The sequence below is a fragment of the Hemitrygon akajei genome, chromosome 23, assembly GCF_048418815.1.
Source record: "Hemitrygon akajei chromosome 23, sHemAka1.3, whole genome shotgun sequence".
NCBI classification, from domain to species: domain Eukaryota; kingdom Metazoa; phylum Chordata; class Chondrichthyes; order Myliobatiformes; family Dasyatidae; genus Hemitrygon; species Hemitrygon akajei.
In genome coordinates this window covers 27,850,280-27,872,380 of record NC_133146.1, presented here as the reverse complement: position 1 = coordinate 27,872,380, position 22,101 = coordinate 27,850,280, and the positions used below count along the sequence as shown (strand labels likewise).

At 39.9% G+C, this 22,101-nt stretch overlaps 1 protein-coding gene and 1 long non-coding RNA gene across 32 annotated transcripts in view; one reads left to right on the top strand and one right to left on the bottom strand.

The window, feature by feature from the left end:
* ank3b (ankyrin 3b) overlaps positions 1 to 22,101 on the bottom strand; it is a 634,594-nt gene that overhangs the window by 89,929 nt on the left and 522,564 nt on the right. For 15 of the 30 annotated variants that reach the window (XM_073027286.1, XM_073027283.1, XM_073027301.1 and 12 more), the window contains 6 exons: positions 19,885 to 19,978; positions 16,968 to 17,027; positions 13,698 to 13,804; positions 5,640 to 5,864; positions 5,019 to 5,117; positions 2,201 to 2,355 (listed from right to left, as the gene is read on the bottom strand). In XM_073027286.1, the coding sequence (XP_072883387.1) occupies positions 2,201 to 2,355; positions 5,019 to 5,117; positions 5,640 to 5,864; positions 13,698 to 13,804; positions 16,968 to 17,027; positions 19,885 to 19,978 (740 nt within the window). The remainder of the gene's footprint in view (positions 1 to 2,200; positions 2,356 to 5,018; positions 5,118 to 5,639; positions 5,865 to 13,697; positions 13,805 to 16,967; positions 17,028 to 19,884; positions 19,979 to 22,101) is intronic. The other 15 variants (XM_073027293.1, XM_073027295.1, XM_073027297.1 and 12 more) reach the window with 4 other exon arrangements.
* Positions 1 to 22,101, top strand: part of LOC140715307 (uncharacterized) — a 113,669-nt gene that overhangs the window by 90,182 nt on the left and 1,386 nt on the right. Inside the window, exons 2-3 of one of the 2 annotated variants that reach the window (XR_012096103.1) lie at positions 17,356 to 17,522; positions 17,612 to 17,825. This is a non-coding gene — a long non-coding RNA (uncharacterized lncRNA). Of the gene's footprint in view, positions 1 to 17,355; positions 17,523 to 17,611; positions 17,826 to 22,101 lie in introns of those variants that run through there. The other variant, XR_012096102.1, reaches the window with a different exon arrangement.

Here is a 22,101-nt window from a genome sequence, read left to right as displayed (position 1 = left end):
TCTGTACAAACAATGTAAAAATAGAAAGCCTGGTGGATCATAATGTGTAGGGAATTTGTTGCTGTAGTCACATTCCATTTGCTATCTTACAACAGAAAACTGGATGCTTTTAAGTTACTAGCTACGTCCCTAACCAGTGAAATCAAAAATGTTTTTGTTATCTATCATGAATCAGATTAAGTTCAAAAATTAAACATAAATATCAAAGCAGGCTGCAAAACTTATACCAAGGAGTGTAATATCATTAGTCTAACAAGAGTTAGTTTGAAATAACTGGAAACATTCTTGACTCCAAGTTAGAAGTTTCTCTCCAGCTAAGGGAATTCACAATGGAGACTCTTTGTTCCACAATATTTATGCCAGTTCTTTGCTTAAGTAATCTCTTACAAATCACTAGGATTAGTATAATGTTATTCAAGCAAACTGTATTTATCACCTTTTCAGATTTTCATTATAATGATGAATAATTATTCTCTGCCTCAACAACTTGTTTTGTGTTTTTGTTTTGGAAATGTTCCGTGAAAAGAGAAATTGTTCCCATCCCTTCCACTATTGCTCATTTTACAGCATACAGGCAGCCCATTACACTTGTATCATTTTTCCAACTAACATTTCTCTCAATATTGAACTCTCTTCAAATCAGGGTCAGAATCAAGACCCTGATTAAACATCACATCTGAAGGTTTGCACCTCCCTCCATGCAGAACTTCACCAGCAATTTAGATTATATGTTAACCTCTCTATATTGGGGTTGAATCTGTAATTTTCATATTTACAGATAGTATATTACCACTCAGACAATCTTTGCCCATATGGAATTCCCAGCTGTGTCCTTGGGTCCTGTGTGGATCAACAGGCAGGGGTATTTCCAGGTATTTTTAATCTCTCCCTACTCAGAGATTCCCACCTGCTTTAAGACCATTATTATAGTGGTACCCACGCCTTTATGACTACTGCCTGATGGCTCTGATAGCAACCACTGTGAACTGTTTCAAGAGGCTGGTCATGGCTCCAACCTCCCAGACAACCTCGACCCACTGTGTTTCGCCTACCGCCACAGCAGGTCGACGGTGGATGCCATTTCTCTCATCCCACATTCACTTCTGGAGCGTCTGGATTTTTAAAAAAAGGCACCTATGTCAGGTTCCTATTTATTAACTGCAGCTTCAACTTCAAAGCCATAATTCCAAGTAAACTGACAATGAACTCTTAAGGTTTGGGACTCGGCAGCTCCCTCTGCAACTGGATTCTTGACTTCCTGACCAACAGAATGCAATCAGTAAACAATCATCCTCAACACTGGTGCCTCACAAGCCGACAACCTCAACTCCTGACTCTATTCCCTATGTACTCACGACTGGGTGGACAGATTCTTTCCAACTCCATCTGCAAGTTCTCACATGACACCACCGTAGTACGCTAGATCTCACAAGATGGAGATGGAAAGCCAAGTGAGCAGAGAGTTAGGACATCAATCTAACCTTCAATGTCATGAAAGCAGCATAATCAAAGTCATCCTGGACCTTCCATTTTTTCCCCTCTTTCCATTGGGTAGAAGACACAAAACTTGGTAAACATGCGCCTCAAGGCTCAAGGACAACTTCTATCTTGCTGTTAGAAGATTGCTGAGCAGTCTTCTTGTATGTTAAAGGTCAACTCTTGACCTCACTATTTACATTGCTATGACTCTTGCACCTTATTGTCTATGAGCACTGCACTTTCTCTGTTGCTGTACACTGTGTAGTTTGCATTCTGTTATTGCCTTTCCCTTGTGCTGCCTCAATGTACTTATGCTTTGACATGATCTGTATGGGTGGCTTGCAAAATTCAACTTTATCATTGTATCTCAGTACAATAATGAACCCAATCCAATCTAAAGCAGAAGAACCACTTCCAGGCAATATGATAAAAATAAACTAGTGAGAATAATATCACAGATCACAACAGGTTTTGGTCAAAAAGGAGCATTTTAACTAATGGTGCCTTATCACTGTACATTAGTGGAGTAAACATTTTCCATTTTGCTCAAACTTCTATTCAAAAGAACTGTACTAATTTTATATTTGGAGCTCTGAAACAGAAACCAATAAAAGAAAGATTTCCAGGAATTAAATATGAAAACTATAAGTTTGATCAACAATCAAAATGAGACTATTTTATTGAGGAATAACCAAAATACCTGCCAAAAATGGATGCTCACCTTCATCCATACCATTTAATATATCACTGAGATCCTGTTCTTTACAGTCATACTGGTGCTCCTTCCAGACTTCCCCATTTTCACTCCGGAGTATAATAAGCTCCCGTTCTTTGCCTCTCATTGAACCAAAATGTGGTATCTCCACAATCACTGGGCTATAAAGAAGAAAGACTGATAGCTTTATCACTGTTCAGCAGCTCACGGTAAGATTTTAGTAAATTTAGAAAACTGTATTCCAAGAGCTATTTGAATTCATTCTTTACAATGAGATTGATAACTCGTTTTAATCCATCTTGTTGCAATCCTATCCCCCACACCACCCCCACCAAACAATAAAATCAGTCACTTTAATCCCTTTTGGTTGAGTACGGGTTGAGAACTCCTTATCCCAAAATGCTTGGGGTCAGAATCAGAATCAGGTTTATTATCACTGGCATGTGATGTGAAATTTGTTTGAAATGTTTTGAATATTTTTCAGATTTTGGAATACTTGCATCTATATAATGAGTCACTTGGGGATGGGATGCACGTCTAAACATGAAATCCATTTACATTACATATACAGCTCATACATATACCCTGAAGGTAGTTTTATATAATATCTTAAATTATTTTTTGCACGGAAAAGTAACCATCAGAAAGGTAAGCTATCACTACCTCGGCTGCCCAGATGAATAGTCAGTGGCTGTTTGACATCACCATCATTCTTGACTCTGAATTTATGTGCTATGGGTGAGCAGTCTTGTCTTACACTTGCTCATCACACACATGTACTGAGGTAGCTGCTCAGCATGTTACATTTTCATCAGCAACAATCTTGGCAAATTCATCATCGTATTTCTCTGCTGCTTCGTGATCAGCAGATGCTTTATCTCCACCAATCTTCAAAATTTTAATGTTGTGCCTCTTCATAAGCTTCTGCAACCAGCCTGCTGAATATTCACAATTACATCAATTTTCAGTTCGTTGTGATAGATCTTTGGTTATTTCGTGATCAGCATACTGTAAAGTTGCATGTGTTCACTCTGACGCTGGCGAGTCCACTCTTTCAATACACATTCGAGATCTTCATATTTTGCCTTATGCAGTGTTTTTCTATTTTTCATTAAATTCTGTTCATTACATATGTAGGGTCACTTCTTAGAACTGTCTGTGATGCACAGAGAGTTGCAAAAAAGTTGGATTTCAGAGGTTTTCAAATTTTGGATAAGGGGTACTCAACCAGTACTGCCAAACTACAAATAAACCTCTTTCATTCTTGATTTAGGTTTATTCCTCTGCTGGAAATTTATTAAAAAAAGGTTTCACTTCTATACATTTCATGGCCTTATATGCTTCTAGGAGGATAGTTTCTAAACTTAGTCAACCAGCAAGATTTCACAACCCACAGTCAAAAAGTTAGAAGGACAATTTAAACACAGAAATTAAACAAAATCACATTAGGATATATTTACATAGCCCTCAAGAGAAACATCAAAAAGACAGTTTGTTTTTCGGTCGTCTATACAGGCTGTATTACACAATCAAAGATCAAATCCACAGAGCTATTGCCAAAGTACGGAGAAAGTTGCTGGAAGGTGAAACATTTAATTGACCATGCAACTTAGACATTTAATTTCTTTATTAATAGCAACCAAAAAAAGGAATTGAGTGTGAATTAACTTTGTAGCTATTTTCAAAACTTTTAAATAAGGTTTCCATGTATTGAAAGGTATCTTAGCATTGTTATTTTTGTACCTAAACAATTGACAAAAAAACAAAATGCAAGATTCCCTGTAACACACCCCAGACCTTACTTCCCCCCTTTTGGACAGAAATTTGGAAATTAAGAAATATTTCTGGGTTCTAACATTTCTAACATTCTACTTCATAATATTCAACACTGGACACACACAGAAAACCATATTTCGTTTTGCAAATGTGCTGATAAGTGTGTGTGATCATTGAAGAGTGTTACGGAAATTCAACATTCTTTGGTTTCCCCACCATGGAAATACAGCCTTATACGGCACCGAAACTTACACTGTCCATTAAAAATTGATCAATTCCCGTGTGTAGTGCAAGACATCCAGAATGAAAATATGGATATAGAGAATGTACCATACTGCTGGTATTTTAGGGGAACATTTTACACTTGGACCTTTTCAAACAGAAATAACACAATGAGGCTTTTGAGTAGCTCATTACTAAACACCAAATTAATATTTTTGACCAGAAGTCCCTGAGTAACATTTTCAGGATATGCATATTCAAATATCAATTTAGGTACTTTTAAGAATATGTAAAGCAAACAACCTGAAATAAATTATGGAGGATTCATCATTATTTTATAAATATAGCCCATGAACATTCAGCAGTTCTTCAAGCTCGTTAACTTAGGAGATATTTTAAGCAGGGTTGGTAAGAAAGTTAACTTTGCTGATTTTCTGACTTCAGTTGACTTCTCATTATCACAACCCATCCTTCTGAAAGCTGTCCTAATTCTGCTGATACCTTCTCTATACCAATATTGAATGTGAAGAGCTGTCACTTTTTACTGAATGCATTTGATGTGGCTGAAAGAGATTCCAACAGGTGAAGTACAGAGTAAAGCAGTTATGGAGGCAGAATGCTTGCAGTGAATCATAAACATGCCTGTTAGCGCCAAGCGTAAAACAACAGAGCTTCAAATATAGATCAAGCCGGTATGATTTTCTCTCAGCAACAGAACTGAAAGTTGTTTTTTCAAACAAAAACCAGAAAAACATGGGGAATGACTAAAATAAATACCAAAAAAAATCTGCCGTGACAGTTTGTATCTTTTTAATAAACGGCCTACCCAATAAATTTTGTTCCTCGAGGCCCCAGCTGCAGGATTCGGCTAACCAAGCTCTCACCCTCATTGAGAGGGGGAGGGTTGGTAGGAAGGTGAAGTTTACTGAAAAAAACATCCATGCAGCAGTAAAGGGAAACAAAAAGTGAAAAAAAAACAATGAAGAAACTGTCATTCCCAACAGTATCCAGATTTGAATGGAGCATTTCCAAAACGTAATCCAACAGAATGTGCAAAAAAGTTACCAAGTATTGCAAATTATTTAGAGCCAAGTGGCAGTTGTTTAAACAGGAATCTTAAAATTGGGCATTTGCAGATGATCAAACAAAGATGTCCAATTTTACTTCCCACCAATGGAATATTATGGATTTCAATTTGGCCATCAATAACCCTTTCACAATTATTCTGCACTGTGACTGGTTTTGGGAAGATACCTGGTACATGGTATTTACACAGAAACAGCACACAAGTCTTAAATCAGATTTTAATGTCTGCCCCCCCCCCCCCCACAATCTAAAGGCTCACATTCAAGAATTTGTGACCAGTAGTGTTAATCCACACAAAAAAAAAGGAAAAAGGGAAGGTGAGCATTGTGGAATGATGAGGTGGAGCAGAACAGCAACTTACCCCAAGAACTGAGCACCTGATGGCCCAACTTCAACCAGCCTACTGGCCAGCCCTTCCCCTTCTACCATAGGTGGCGGGCTTGCCAGCTTGTGCCTCTTCACCAAACGGCAAGTAATGCGTGTGGGCGCGGTGCATTTGCGGGGCGGGATGATGATACGCATTCCATTGTGGCGGCTGCCGCGCATTGAACCACCACGGGCATCCACCATGAAACTGACAAGGAATCTAGAGAACAGCAAAAAGACACCAAAGATGAGCAAGTTTCTCCAATTTGAAGTTTAAAGTTCAAAGTAAATTTATTATCCAAGTGTCTCCAAATACTACCCTGGGATTCAGTTTCTTGCAGAATCAGTGGAATTCATGGAATCAGAGTTATTTTTGCAGAGTTCAAGGACATTTTGGCAAATCTCCTAAACTTACCGGAAAAGCATATTAGAATTTCTAATGATCTATCTGCAAACCACAGAGACATAAACATTTGTAAAAGGAAACACTTGGCAGTCTATGGTAAAACAGCTTGAAACAGAACCCATCAAATAAATCCGTCAAAGGGGCAGTAGTGACACAATGGCACAAGTTATGTTCTACTCCATGCCATGTGCTACATCAGGCAGCAACTTTACCATTTCTATAGGATTTTGTCTTTTTTTTTTTATGAGGCCGAGTTGCTAACTCAACACTCAATCCAACATGGATGGATGCGAAGAGCTGGCCGGATTCAAACCCAGGACCACTCGCCTCAAAAGTCCGGTACCTGTGAAAATAATATTTGCATTTTAAAAGTATAAAGAACCCATTGACGTGATCATTCACAGATAACTCAGTTTGAACGCCGGGAAGTGTATGAATGATCACATCAATGGGTTCTGGGTGGAGTACTCCCGAGTACAAGGGTGGATGACAGGTGGGAGGGTAGAAGCTGATTTCAACCAAATTCAGCATTGGAAGCTGGTACATTCACAAGGAAACATGGGCAAGTTCTAACTTTAATACTAACACTGGGGCAGAAGATGGCTTTACATACTTATAAGTGATCTGCTTGATTTGATAAAAATCCTTGCATTCTTATTTACCAAATAGCACAGGTATGAATATGGTATTATAGAGCCACCCTCTTATTTACCATAGGTATTATCATACATTTGCAAAGAGATTTAAGTGAATGGCAAAACTGTGGTGAAATGACGTTAGACTTCAGCAAATATGGAGCCACCCTCTTCAGACATAAAACAGCAAAACAAGAGTACTCTCTAAAAGGTGGGAAAGAAACAATGGAAATCCAAAGAGACGTAGAGGACATTGGAAAGTCATAGAACAGATAAAGAAAAGTCATCGAAAGGGCATGCCAAAATGCATGGAAAACAAAGTAACAGATGGGATGTCAATGCCTTGGAAGCATTTCAGAACAAGTTTAGTCATCTTCCACCAGGAATGGATGGGTTGTATTAAGAGGAAGGTTTGCTCAGACTAGGCTAGGCTGGAGTTTAAAACACTGAGAAGAGATTAGATTAAAACATGATCTCTTGGTGGGTCTTTTCGAAATGGAAGTGGAGAGGATGATTCCTCTTGTGAGAAATTCTAGAACTCAGAGCTGCCATTTAAAAATAGGAGATCATCTATTTAAGACAAAAAAGAATCTATTTGTTTTCTCTTAGAGGATTGAGGGGTCTTTGGAACTTTCTTCCTCAAAGATTGATGGAAATAAAGAGTTGTTGAATACATCTTTAAGGCAGAGTAACAAGATGCTTGATAAGCAATGGGGAGTGACTGCTGGGGAAGGGAAACGCAAAGCTGAGGTTACAATTAGATCAGTCATGATTTTATTAAATGCTTCAACAGGCTTGACGACCAAATGACTGAAGGAGGAGTTGAGAGACTAAGCCTAAAGGAGACTGAAGCAAGGACTATTCTGCATATTCTTGAAAGAGCCAGTCAGCTCAGATCTATGTGTTCTACATCTCTGATCTGGGGAATGTGAGTATAGTTGAGAGAGAAATACTCAATGCAAGAACTAGTTCAGGTGGGCACTTCAGAGTGGTGGGGCAGAGGGACTGGCTGTTAAGGAAGGAAAAGAATGGCTGTCAGGTCATTCTGCTATCAGGTAGAAGTGATTCTAAGATACCCTCGCTGATCTTCAGCTACAGCTTCCCCTCCACCGTAGCTGCTAGACTATGTGCCCTTTCCATTACATCTGCACTCACCTTTTTGCTCTAACAACCTTACCTTCAAACGGAATACTCTATACAATTTCTGCCACCTTCACTGGAATGACACCTTATTTGCAAATCCTTCTCCTCTCCAACCATTTCACAGTGATTGTTCACTTCACGATTCCCTGGCTCACTTTTCCTTCTTCAGCAGCCACTCTCCTTCTCATAGAGTCATAGACAAAAACAGGCCCTTTGGCCCATCTATTCCATGCCAAGCTATTATTCTGCCTAGTCCCATCAACTTGCACCAGAGTCATATCCCTCCGTAACCTTCCCATCCACACACTTATCCAAATTGCTCTTAAATATTGAAATTAAACGCACTTCCACTGGCTGCTCATTCTAACTCTCACCAACCTCTTCTCATATGACTTTCCAAAGAGATGCAGCACCTGCTCTTCTCCCTCCGCCTATCCCACCATCCAAGGACACAAATAGCGGTCCCAACACAGATCTCTGTGGAATACAACTTGTCACTGGCAACCAATCCAAAAAGGATCTCTTTATCCCCACTGTTTGCCTCTTGCCAATCAGCTAGTGCTCTTTCCATGCTAGTATCTCTCCTGTAATGTCCTGGACTCTTACTTTGTTTAGCAGCCTCATGTGCAGCACGTTGTCAAAGGCCTTCTGAAAATCCAAGTATGTAACATCTACCAATTCTCCTTTGTCTGTCCTGCTTCTTATTTCTTCAAATAATTCCAACAGATTTGCTTTAATTTTTTTAACCAGAGCCACATTACCCCCTCTGCCTACCTGCTTGTACTTTCAATATGATGTACCTTCTCCTTTCAGTCACAACTCGGTGATCCCCCACCACATCATACCTACCAATCTCTAAAATCATCTACCTTATTCCGTATACTGTACGCATTCAAATATAACACCTTCAGTCCTGTATTCATCACCCCTTTTGATTTTGTTCCCATGTTACATTACAACTCATCCCACTGACTGCAATTTGCCCCCAACAGTTTCACTACACACTGCGTCTAGTTGTATATCAACTGTCCTATCCTCAGCCCTATCACGCTGGTTCCCTTTCCCCCTGCCAAATTAGTGTAAACCTACCTCAAGAGCTCCAGCAAACCTGCCTGCATGGATGTTTGTCCCCTTTGGATTCAAGCGAGAAGCTAGACTGGACTGCCAACACAGATGCCTTGTGCAGGAAGGCACAGAGTCGACTGTACTTCCTTAGAAGGTTGGCGTCATTCAATGTCTGTAGTGAGATGCTGAAGATGTTCTATAGGTCAGTTGTGGAGAGCGCCCTCTTCTTTGTGGTGGCGTGTTGGGGAGGAAGCATTAAGAAGAGGGACGCCTCACGTCTTAATAAGCTGGTAAGGAAGGCGGGCTCTGTCGTGGGCAAAGTACTGGAGAGTTTAACATCGGTAGCTGAGCGAAGGGCGCTGAGTAGGCTACAGTCAATTATGGATAACTCAGAACATCCTCTACATAGCACCATCCAGAGACAGAGAAGCAGTTTCAGCGACAGGTTACTATCGATGCAATGCTCCTCAGACAGGATGAAGAGGTCAATACTCCCCAATGCCATTAGGCTTTACAATTCTACCGCCAGGACTTAAGAACTTTTTAAAAGCTATTATTAATGCTTTTTGAGATAGTGATTTAGATGCATATCATATTTTTTACTGAGTTAAGTATTGTATGTAATTAGTTTTGCTACAACAAGTGTATGGGACATTGGAAAAAAGTTGAATTTCCCCATGGGGATGAATAAAGTATCTATCTATCTATCTATCTAAGTGTAACCTGTCCCTTTCATACAGGTCATACCTCCCCTAGAAGAGATCCCAATGATCCAGAAATCTGAAGCCCTGCCCCCTGCACCAGTTCCTCAGCCACACATTGATCTGCCAAATCATACTATTCTTAGCCTCACAGACATGTGGCACAGGTAGCAATCCAAAGTTTACTATCCCAGAGGTTCTGCTTTTCAGCTTTCTACCTAACTCCCTAAATTCTCTCTACAGGACCTCCTCCTTTTTCCTACCTATGTCATTGGTGCCAATATGTACCAAGACTTCTGGCTAAGGAGCTGGTGGTGGACCTGATGAGGGCTAAGGCACTGGTGACCCCTGTTTCCATCCAAGGGGTCAATGTGGACATGGTGGAGGATTACAAATACCTGGGGATATGAATTGACAATAAACTGGACTGGTCAAAGAACACTGAGGCTGTCTACAAGAAAGGTCAGGGCCGTCTCTATTTCCTAAGGAGACTGAGGTCCTTTAACATCTGCTGGATGATGCTGAGGATGTTCTACGAGTCTGTGGTGGCCAGTGCTATCATGTTTGCTGTTGTGTGCTGGGGCAGCAGGCTGAGGGTAGCAGACACCAACAGAGTCAACAAACTCATTCGTAAGGCCAGTGATGTTGTGGGGGTGGAACTGGACTCTCTGACGGTGGTGTCTGAAAAGAGGATGCTGTCCAAGTTGCATGCCATCTTGGCCAATGTCTCCCATCCACTCCATAATGTACTTGTTAGGCACAGGAGTACTTTCAGCCAGAGACTCATTCCACCGAGATGCAACACTGAGCATCATAGGAAGTCATTCCTGCCTGTGGCCATCAAACTTTACAACTCCTCCCTCGGAGTGTCACATACCCTGAGCCAATAGGCTGGTCCTGGACTTATTTCCACTTGATATAATTTACTTTTTTATTATTTAATTATTTAAAGTTTTATATTGCTATATTTCTACACTATTCTTGGTTGGTGCGACTGTAACGAAACCCAGTTTCCCTCGGGATCAATAAAGTATGTCTGTCTGTCTGATGGACCCACTCTGAGTTGCCCCTGGCCCTGGTACTTAGGAGGCAACATACTGTACCATCCAGGTGTCTCTTTCACATCCACAGAATCTTGTGTCTACTCCTCTAACTATGAAACCCTTTATCACTACCGCAGTTCTTTTCTTCCCCCCTTCCCTTCTGAGCCACAGCTCCAGATACAGTGCCAGAGACCAGCCAATGTGGCTCCCCCCAGTTAGGTCATTCCCCCCTCAACAGTATCCAAATTAGTCTACTTATTCTTAAGGAAACAGCACAGGGCTACTCTGCCCTGACTACCCATTTCCTTTCCCTCTACCGACAGTCACCCAGGCACCTGCCTCCTGCAACATCTGGGTTACTACCTCCCTGTAGCTCCTATCTATCACCTCCTCAGTTTCCTGCATGAGCGCATGTCCATCTGGGAGTAGGTGAAACTAATCTTTGGTTTTTCTCTGGATCACATACATATGAAGTTTAACAAACATTTGAAGAAATCCCTGTTGGTATGCAGTCTGTGAAATAGCAGCTGAATTGTTTTCGATGCCAAACTCTGTCAAAGTGCTCAAAGGGGCCAGGCAATTTCTAGATTTTAGATTGGAGTATTTTTCTAAATGAAGCCTGAAAATAATTCACAATACTGTTTGAAAAATATTCGAATGTTATTTTGATATGGAATGCAAAAGTATCAGCCATTTGTTAATGGATTAAGCCAAATTGTACAAATTTAGACAATTTTTTCTCTCCTCAACAGTAGGAGAGTAAGGCATCATTTTTGCAAGGCTTTTGATTGTTCATTCTTTATCCACTTCATTTTAAAATATTTTTATTCCTTACTTTAGCAACGATGATGCTCTATCTCACAATGCACTGAAGAAAACCAATCCACAATTCTAGATTTTGAAGGCTTATCAAGGCGGAACTACAGGAGCCTGAAGACACACACTCAATATTTCAGGAACAGCTTCTTCCCCTCTGCCATCAGACTTCCAAATGGACAATGAACCCATGAACACTACCTCACAATTTCCACCTCTCGTTTTTCACTACTTATTTTTTCCCCCATTGGACTTGGTTTCATTTATTGGTATTATTATTATGTATTGCAATGTACTGATGTACAATGTACCAAAGAGCTGATTGTGGACTTCAGGAAGAGTAAGTTGAGGGAACACAAACCGATCTTCATAGAGGGATCAGAAGTGGAGAGAGTGAGCAATTTCAAGCTCTTGGGTATCTACATCTCTGAAGACCTAATGTGGACATAACATATTGATGCAGCTATAGTGGAGGCAAGACAGTGGCTATATTTCATTAGGAGTATGAGGAGATTTGGTTTGTCAAATAAAACACTTGAAAACTTTTACAAGTGTACTATGAAGAGCATTCTGACTGGCTGAATCACCGTCTGGTATGGGGGGGGGGAAGGGGCTACTGCACAGGATTGAAGTTAAATTGCAGAAACTTGTAAAATTATTCAGCTGTCATGAGTACCAGCCTCCATATTATCCAAGACACCTTTGGGGAGCGGTGCCTTCGGAAGGTGGTGTCCATCATTAAGGACCCCCACCACCCAGGGCATCCCTCTTCACACTTTTACTGTCAAAAAGGAGGCACAGAAGCCTGAAGGCGCACACACACAGTGATTCAGGAACAACCTCTTCCCCTCTGCCATCCAATTTCTAAATGGATATTGAACCCATGAACACTACCTCACTACTTTTTTATTTCTGTTATTTTGGACTACTTATTTTAAATTAACTATTTTATATATTTAATGTAACTCAGTTTTTTCTCTATATTTATTTTTCATGTATTTCATTGTACTGCTGCCATAAAGTTAACAAATTTCACGACATATGCCAGTGATATTAAATCTGATTCTGATGTATAGCTGCCATGAAACAACAAATTTCATGGCACATGCCAATGATATTAAACCTAATTCTGATCCCAATGTCCAGTCTTCTACAGTAAACAACAATGCTTCTTAAAAACTGTCCATTCTCATTTGCTTCCTGCCTTTTCAAGCATCCAATCGTGCTGGAGTGGAGGCCTCATCTGAGGAGATCACCAAGGTGATCTGTTTTCCAGCTTGGTAACACATGAATCTGTTCATCTGATAAGTTCTCATCCAAACTTTTGCTAGTTTAAGATTTAACTGAAACTCATCCCTTCTCTTCCTTGCATAAATTATCTTTAAGACCCATGTATATGATCAAGCTTTTGGTAATTTTGGAATATCTTTGCATATAGCTATGTGTCAATATTGTGTTGGTGATGCACGTGAATTGATTCAGTTTCACACTACCGTGGGGTGGATTCAATTTCTGTAATACACTGAAAGAAAGAACAAGACCAAGACTTATAAAGGTCTTACTTGAGCCAATTAAATATTTCTAAAGCTTTACACACAAATTGCTTAAGGAACTCGCAAGTCAGGTCAGGAGTCCCGTATGGAGTGGAATAAACAGTCAATGTTAGTGAAGGCTGAGATCCTTTGTCAGGTCTAGAAAGGAAGGGGGAAGAAGTCACAATAAGAAGGTGGAGAGAAGGAAATCACATCTTCTCTTCTCCACACCTGCCAAACACCTCCCTCTGGTACCCTTCCTCCTCCCCTTTCTCCCATGAGCCTCTCTCATCTCAAATCAGATTTCTTCTTTTTCAGCCATTTACATTTTCCACCTATCACATCCCAGCTTTTCACTTCAACCCATTCCCTGTGCACGCTCTCCCTCACCTAACCTATCTGCTGACAGCTTGCACGCTTTCCCCTCGCTCCACATTTTATTCTGGCTTCTACCCCCTTCCTTTCAAGTCCCAATGAAGGGTCTCAGCCTGAAATCCTGCCAGTTTATTCCCCTCCACAGATGCTGACTCACCTGCTGAGTTCCTCCAGCATTTTGTGTGTGTTGCTCTAGATTTCCAGCATCTGCTGGAAATGTCCAGAACCTCTTGTTTTTACCACTTCTAAAGTTTTAGCACGACTGCAAATTAAGCATGGATATTTGCTACAGGAGACATTTCACGCATCATTTTGGAAAATGCAAACTATAACTCACCCTGAATGGATAGGGCTGGAAATGAGGTTGACGTTGTCCAGCGTATCGGCGGTCCAGCTGAATCTTTTCAAAGAGTCGCTGTCATACTCTCGAGAAACCGCAATGTGCTACCAGAAAAATATTGACAACAGAAATAAATACTGAGTTACAACCAGTACATGTGTTTTTGTGTATAGGACCCAGAGCCAATAGAAACCCCTGTGATTTCCTCCATCCACATTTTGGGATCACAGAAACAAGACTAAGCTACCCACTCTCTCAAGTTGCTGTACGATTCAATAAAAATATGGTATGGCTGAAATTCAATTCCATTCCTTACCTCGCTCCACATCACTTGAAATCCTTACTCCACAAAATTAAATGCAACCAACTTCAGAGGTACAAAATATCCTGTAAGTACTGGGGGTTAAATCCTACAACATCGCATACAAGGAGATACGTTTAAACCAGAACTGTGATATGAAGCCCAAACTACACAGCATTTAACAGCTTGTATTTACAAAAAGGCCCAGCTAAATATAATTGCAATTGTAAAATCCACAAACAGGTCTATGTTTGTGCAAGAAGCACCCAAACTGGAGTCTCAGGCACTTTAAGAAGGATCAGGAAAGCAAGATAATAGCATTACTGTTGAAGGGTGGCTAATCACAGGAGCTGGATGCTGGGTATGGCAAATCACCGCTTCCAGAGAGGATTAAAGGGTGTTATTGCTATACTACTTGTAATGGTAAAATACCAGGCAGCAAATAATCAGAGATTCTTTGGAAGAGATAAGAGGCAAGTTGTCAATATTCCTCACCAAAGCTGGAGAGCATACTGAGAACCATCTGCCGATGAATGAAAATTTACTAGTATTACGCTGGACCTGTTTCCAAGGAAGCAATATAGTAACGTACAAGGAGATATCATCCACTGGTCACTAAGGCGTCACTGAGAACTTAAGGTCTACAAGACTACGATTCTTAAAGAAGGCAGAAGTATGAACAATAAATGGACACCTCAAATGCTGCATTGAAATCCAACAGTTTTTCAGGAAGAGGTGGAATTTATGGGATGTGCATGTAAGAACAGTACAGAGAAACAGAGGAATAAAGAGAAATCTTGAAATAAAACACAAAGGTAATCTAAATGCAAAACAAGTTGAGGGCAGTAAAACAGTTTGGGACTCTAAACTTCTAGCAAAAAGGAATCAGGAAAAGAAGAGGACAAAGAAAACAACACGGGCACACCAATGAAAACATAGCCAGTGCTAGGAACAACAAACATTGCTTAAACATGCCAAGAATAAATACAAGGGAGTAAAGGGGTATTAATTCACTAAAAACTGGTAATGGCTTTCTTAAAGGCAGAGAAATAATTGAAAGTTTTTCACTGACACTTTCCAAACAAAGTAAATCTCAAGTTAAATACCAGAATTAAAGTACAGTTAAATATGGCATGAAAATGTTTAAGGAGATAACACTTTGGGAGGATTGTTAAGGTTTGTATAAAAGACTTTATTAGTTCTTTTAATGTCCTTTTTCAGGAAACCCAGAATCACTTAAACAGCTAATGAAGTACTATTGAAGTACAATCAGTTTGGTAATAGAGGAAACAAAACAGGATGTTTGCACAGAGTGCTATCCCATAAATATCAATTAGTACCCAGCTAATCTCTTTCAGTAACATGATGTATATAGGACAAGGATACCACAGAAAACGTTCATTTTCTTCAAAATGATCCAATACAACCAGATATGGGAGCAGTGGAGGCCTAATTTTGTTTATCCCAAAATGGGCACACCTGACAGTACAGCACATTTTCAGAGATACAACTGAACCTTCCCTCCGTGATTCTTTCCTGAATGCCAACTTCTTTTTTGCTGAACGAAGGGTCTTGGTCCAAAACGTCAACTGTTTCCCCTCAACAGATGCAGCCTGACTTATGGAGCACCTCCAGCTTTTTGTGTGTGTTGCTCAGTAATTCTTGTTTGTAGAACAAAAATAACTTGTGGTCAAATTTCAAGATTCAAGGCTCCTGTCTCCAATATATATCATCCCAGGATTCTCAAGGAATCCACTTTATTTGGACAACATTTCCAGAAAACTCCAGATTTGGCTTCCAAACAAGTGAATATTACCCAGGATAAAATAGCCCACTTAACTATTACCATATCCTTTGCCCTTTTGCTTCCTCGTTTGAATGTGCCACAGTTGCAGAACCATCAAAGTTATTGGGTATATTTAAAATGCAAGTCAGGTCTCTGTGTATCTACAAAATATAGTCTGATGGGTAAGAGTGTCAATGGTTACAGGGAAAATGGGGTTGAGAGGGATAATAAATCAGCCATGATTGAATGGCGGAGCAGACTCAATCAGCTGAAGGGCCTAATTCTGCTCCTCTATCTAGGGTCTCACTGACAAAGTGCACTGCAGTTATTCACAGAACATCGTTCGAGTGCACCTTTGAAACGTGCAGCCTCTACCACAATGCAGGACATGGGCAGCAGGTGCATGGGAACATCATCACCCACAGGTTCGCCTCAAAGTCACACACCATCCCAACCTGAAAACACAATTCTGTTCCTTCATATTCACTGGCTGTCAATTGTGAAGCTTTCCACCTAATTAAGAATAAATTTGTTGAGAAAAATGATATGAAAACAGATAGGAAGAAAATGTATAGCAATCATAACACTGACAGGCAAAGCATGCCACAAATTTCCCAGTAAAGTCATGGCCAATTGCCACCAATAATAAAACCATGCATTCAGTAAATGCTTACGTTGCACATTTTCATCAGGATAGGAAGTAGGTTACTGGACGTAGGCTAGGTGTTTCAGAACAATCTGATAGATTGTCCCATTTTTGAGAACGTAAAGAAACAAGTTTTCACTCATCAGTGTGTTAAAAACAAATTTAAGCTCATTAGCAAAGAAACATAGAAGGGTTTAGAGCTTTCAAATGAAAACAAGGAAGCATTGCTTGTTGCTCCATTAGAAAACATGGCATGAGAAAATTAAAAATAGTTATTGAAAGAGATGTCAATAGATAATGGGAAGAGTAAAGCTGGAAGCAACGGTTCAGGGATAAGGCAGAACAATGGGGTTGACCCCCAACATGCTTAGTGGCTACCTTTTGCCATAAATACAAGCATCTGGAAGCTAAGAGATTTAAAACTAAGTTGAACATTAAGACTGGCATGTTTTAGAAATGCATTTGTAGGAATAAGTAATGGTAACTTTAATCTCCTGGCTTTAATTAGCAAGCTGGCAGAAGATAATTGCTTACCTTCAGAGAGTTGCTCACTATTGGCCCACCCATGGAATGCGCAAGCTCTGGATGGAAACCCTGATAAACCAGGAGGAAAATCAAAGATGCCCTTTAACCTCAGAAGATACTTTCAGGAGCCTGGGAGCTAGCAAGTATGAAGGCTGTGTTGGCAGATCAAAGTGATGCCAAGGTTTTTTTTAAATTAATGGAAGTATAAGCCTTCATCGTAGCCAGTCCCTTTTTTGAGTTTGTAAGTATGCCTGAGATTGGAGTGATAAGATTTATACAGTTTTTCTTTGTGCAGTAATTTATATAAACACATGAGCAATTTTAATAAAAGTGGGGCATGGTTTACCCAAAGTACTATTTCTTTAAAACTGAACTGCCCACTAACTTTACATTTCAGTTGTTTTGGACTGTTCTCCTTCAACCTGGTGAGGCCATGAAACTTGCTTCCATCGACAGTGTGACAAATCCATTGCTATTGATTGCATTACTATACAATAAGGTGGTAAAAGCTTCCCACAATCAACCTCACAAACACCACAGGACGCTACACATCAACGAATCAATGTAAGTAGCCAGTTATCTCTCAGATAAAAAATCATTAATGACTGTTGAAACTGTACAAGTCATCTTTTGTTTCCTTTCAATTCCCATAGCTTATCAGGAAGACATGCAGACCAGTGCAGTGATACTCAGGAAACTGAAAATAAAATCTGCTTCTCCTTCCAGTCCTTCAAACAAAACTAATCCACAAGGTCAAATATTAACCAAAAAAAACCTTACATTCTAGATTAAAACCACCCAACATGATTAGAAATTTTGGGTACTGTGTATTTGGAATTTGTATTTTCAAGTGCAGCCAGATCTACTTGTAATAGTGTGAAAAATAATGGCTTCAGGTTTTTTCCCAAGCTTAGCCTGTTGTGATTCACAACGGGGATGAAAGAGAGAAGAGCAAGTAGGTTCATAAACCAGCTGATTAAATGCTGATTACTTTCAGCTATGCCAGTCAGTTCTAACTTGGAGCTTAATATTTTTGTCAAGTATCAAATATTCTGATAAGTTGGTCTCAACCTGTATTTTAACAAAGTTACTTCTCAAAGAAAACACACGATTAATAATACAACTTACATGGTTGTTATGGTATAGATCCAACACTCAAAAGTTATAAGTTCAACTTTTAACATAAAAAGTTGCAAATCAGAGTTTCTTTAAAAAAAAAGAGTATTTGGCCTGGCACCAATTGGGTCCTCGGAGAACGAGGACCTGCTACGATTTTCTTAGTGCAACTACCACCCCAAGTTCAGCTCCACTCAGTTATCAACCCTTTGTCACTTCGGGCTAACTAGCAATAAGTACTGAAATTCAAAAAGGAATATCGTTGTCCAGCACAGAGACACTGTCAGTGGTGGGCAGTTAGGAATTTGCATCAATGTAAAGCAACAATAAACAGGCACTGGAAGTGCTGAGGCTGTTTAAAGTGACAATGCGCACCGTGCAATTGAGATTTCTGTCTAAATGTCACTACTTAATGTCTTCTTTATATTTTAAGTCTGTTCAGCTAAGTTTATGATGGCCAATGAATGTTATGGTTCATTATTTGGCTTAGTTAAGGGTTTTTAAAAGTGAGTGCTACAGTACACATGCAGAGAAGAAATAAGGTATATCCACCAAGAAGAAAATGAATGGGAAAGAGGCTGGGAGAGAGGAGGACAGGAGAGGAAATTTCACCTCCTTGGTGCATTCGTGTAAATGGTACTTTAGCATCTTGCTCCCAAATTGTCAACAGAAGCAGGGAATTATCTTAGCCTACGTTCCTTATGTCACATCACAGCAAGGAAAAGGTCTTTGATGAACAATGAACTTCCATCATTCTTAGATTCGTAGCAACAATGCAAGGGGAGTCGATTTCAGAGGGCACAAGAGGGCACGATTTCAGGATTGAAGGATGTCCATTTAGAATAGAGATGCGCAAAAAATACTTTAGTCAGAGGGAGAAGGTAGGGGAGTGGGGATTACTGAAAGAGTTGGATCAGCCCATGATTCAACGGCAGAGCAGACTCAATGGGCCAAATGGCCTACTTCTGCTCCTATATCTTATGGTCTTAAAGAGAGAGAGAGAAAAGAAAGGTGTTCTTGTTGAATGTTAAAGGAACAAGTGCTTTCCATATGCCTGCAGATGTTCTTGGAGTTACCTAAACATACATCAAAGGGTACATGAGGGTGTACTACAAATCTTCAAATTGATTAATGTTTTCTTTCTGATGTTTAATATTGTGAAAGGCTGTTTAAAGTATTCAGTATCTGACAAGTTCCAGAAAAACTCATCACATGTGCACTCATACATTAAAAGCAAAGAACCAGCCCGTGAAAATTTACAATGGGAGATGATTGTTAAATAAGGGGCCTGATAGAAAGCAGAAAAGCAGCATCAGTATTTTTAAATTTATTTTTTTATTTAGAAATACACTACAAAACTGGCCCTTCTGGCCCAAAATGTCCCACTGTCCAAAAACCCACCCATTTAACCCTAGCCTAATCATGGGACAATTTACAATGACTAATTAACCTACTAACTGATACGTCTTTGGAACATGGGAGGAAACCAGGACACCCGGAGGAAACCCATGCACTCACGGAAAGTATGTACAAACTTCTTACAGACAGCAATGGAAATTAACTTTGACCCCCCCCCCCAAGCTGTAATAGCGTCATGCTAACTGCTACACCACTGTAGCATCCCAAATTTAAGTCAATGCAATTAAATAGTGAACACCAGAGCAAAAAAAAATCCTTTTCTTTAGGTTGTTCTACTATTCTGGCAACCAAAGAGGTACAACTAGACCCAAAAAAAAAGCAGCATCATTTAACAACGATGCCTAAAGCAGGCAATAAGACAAAACCGCACAGGTAACAAATCTCCACTTACCGGCTCTTTGGTCAGCTCTTCAATCATGATGCTGTCCCTGGCGTACGGACTCCTGTTCAGCGAGTATGACCTATCCGAACTGAAGGAGCGGAGGCTGTTGTGTTTACAAGTTACCAGTGAAGGGGGTAAGGTAGGGGGGAAAGAGCGGGAGGGAAAAAAAACTCATTAATGCATGCAGCTTCCAGGGGGCAGGGAGGGTGGGGGTCGTGACAGGAAACCCATCGACAGCACCCAAAAGAAATCCAAACAGGAGCAACAAAAAAGAAACTGTTTTTGCAGAGTGGTAATTTAAAACAGATCAAAGGCAAAAGTCAATGTTCTGAAGAACTCAAATAAAAGATTGCAATTACTAAAGAGGGACTGAAATTGAAGTGGAAAACCTGACTGCTAGGTTCAAGTATTCCAAACCAGTTGCAAAAGGCAGCTGAAGCTACTCCTTAGCTTATGCTCCAACAGCTTACATCCATGTTCGGCTTCACTGAGATAATTAACAAACAAACTACCAAAAGGGACACTGGGCCAGCTCGATCACAGAGATATCTTTTCAGAAGTATCTTAAATGAAGAGAGGGGCTGAGAGATGCTTAAAGACAAAGGTCAAAATATTGCCACTGGTCCCAGTACAACTGCTGCTCATTAATAGTAACTTACACAATTTATTGGGTAATAAGATTAACTCAAAACCCTCCACAACCTGGGATAATTAAAAAAATTAGCGCAGTTTGTCAGCATCAGTGACGGCAAACTAGAGCATAGATTCAATCAGGAATGTTGTCAAAACTTTTTAAATCTTTGACCGTTCACCTAAGGATGATCACAAAAATATGTAAACATTCTTTTCAGTATATGGTCATTAGCAAAGAGTGGACTTTTTTTGTTGAAAAACTAAGTTAAGCTAACGAACACAATGTGAAGCTTTTGGAAGGGGCTTGCTCTGTTTGAATTGAAGTTACCATGTGTTGGCAGCTGATTCTGCTTTAGGAATGCTCGGGTGCGTACATGCACATCTCAACTCTAATTTTGTTTTCTACCTGTAGCATTCACAGTCTACAAAGTACAGCAGAGAAATTCTTTCTAATCACAACCCAAAAGAGAATCAAAAAGGCCGCACTTCTGTGGAATTGTTCAGGACCACAGTAACTCCGAAAACTACATAGATAATCAATTTACGGTAGATAGAATAGGGGCATCTAAGAAACTCTCAGATTGTCACATGGATGATAGAAAAGTAGAGGGCTACATAAGAGAAGGTGAGATTAATGTTAGAGCAGGTTTAAAGTCGACAGATCATCACGGGCCTGAGGGCCTGCCTATATGTCCTGTTCTATCTGATTTGGTCACTATTCTATTGCAGAAATTGACAGCTACTAATTTGCAATGTGTGCACACAATGCAACCTGATGATAGCTTGCTTCTCCTGCCATTGTTGGAGGGAGCAGTGTTGGCTAGAACAGCAGAAGAGATCCTCTTGGTCTGCAGTTCATTGTCTGAGATTTTCACCTAATTGTCACCTAATGGACAATTTCCTCAACTCAACAGCACAGCATCTCTTCACAATTATACTGCCAAGCTTAAGTTTTCTTATTGAGGCCACACTCTAAAGTGAGAGAGCTACTCAATGTGACAACTGATAGATCAACCCCAGTGTCAAGTGGCAGAGCAAGAATAAGTTATTTTGAATGCAACTCCTTGATGGGATGATATTCAAATTTCACTTTTATGAAGGCAAAACCTACATAATAATGCAAAAACAACTGCAGTCTAGTGCAAAAAAGACACGTTCAGTCAAGGTAACAATGGGGTGGGGGTTGTTAAAAATGGTCTTTGTATCTCTATCTTGCATAGCTAGAGAAATTCTCTTAGTGCACATAACATTCCAAGTCTGCTACTCAACGGCAACCATCAAACTTACTCGAATGCAAAAAAGTCTCCAAACATTTAAATAAAATCAAACATGATAAACATAAATGATCATTAAATTATAAGCCAAATGATATCAAGACAAAAGGGTGCAAAAGTGATCACTCTGCCTTTCAGAATCAACAGGACCCCTGGAAGTTACATACAATTGCAGGTTTTAAAAGTTATTAACCATGATGCAGAAGCGACAGCAAATCAAACGGCAATAGGGAATAAACAGCTGAGACTTAAGCCTTACTCTACCCAAGAGATACCAAATAGTGTTAACAGGATATATCGGATTAGTGCTTCAAGGGTT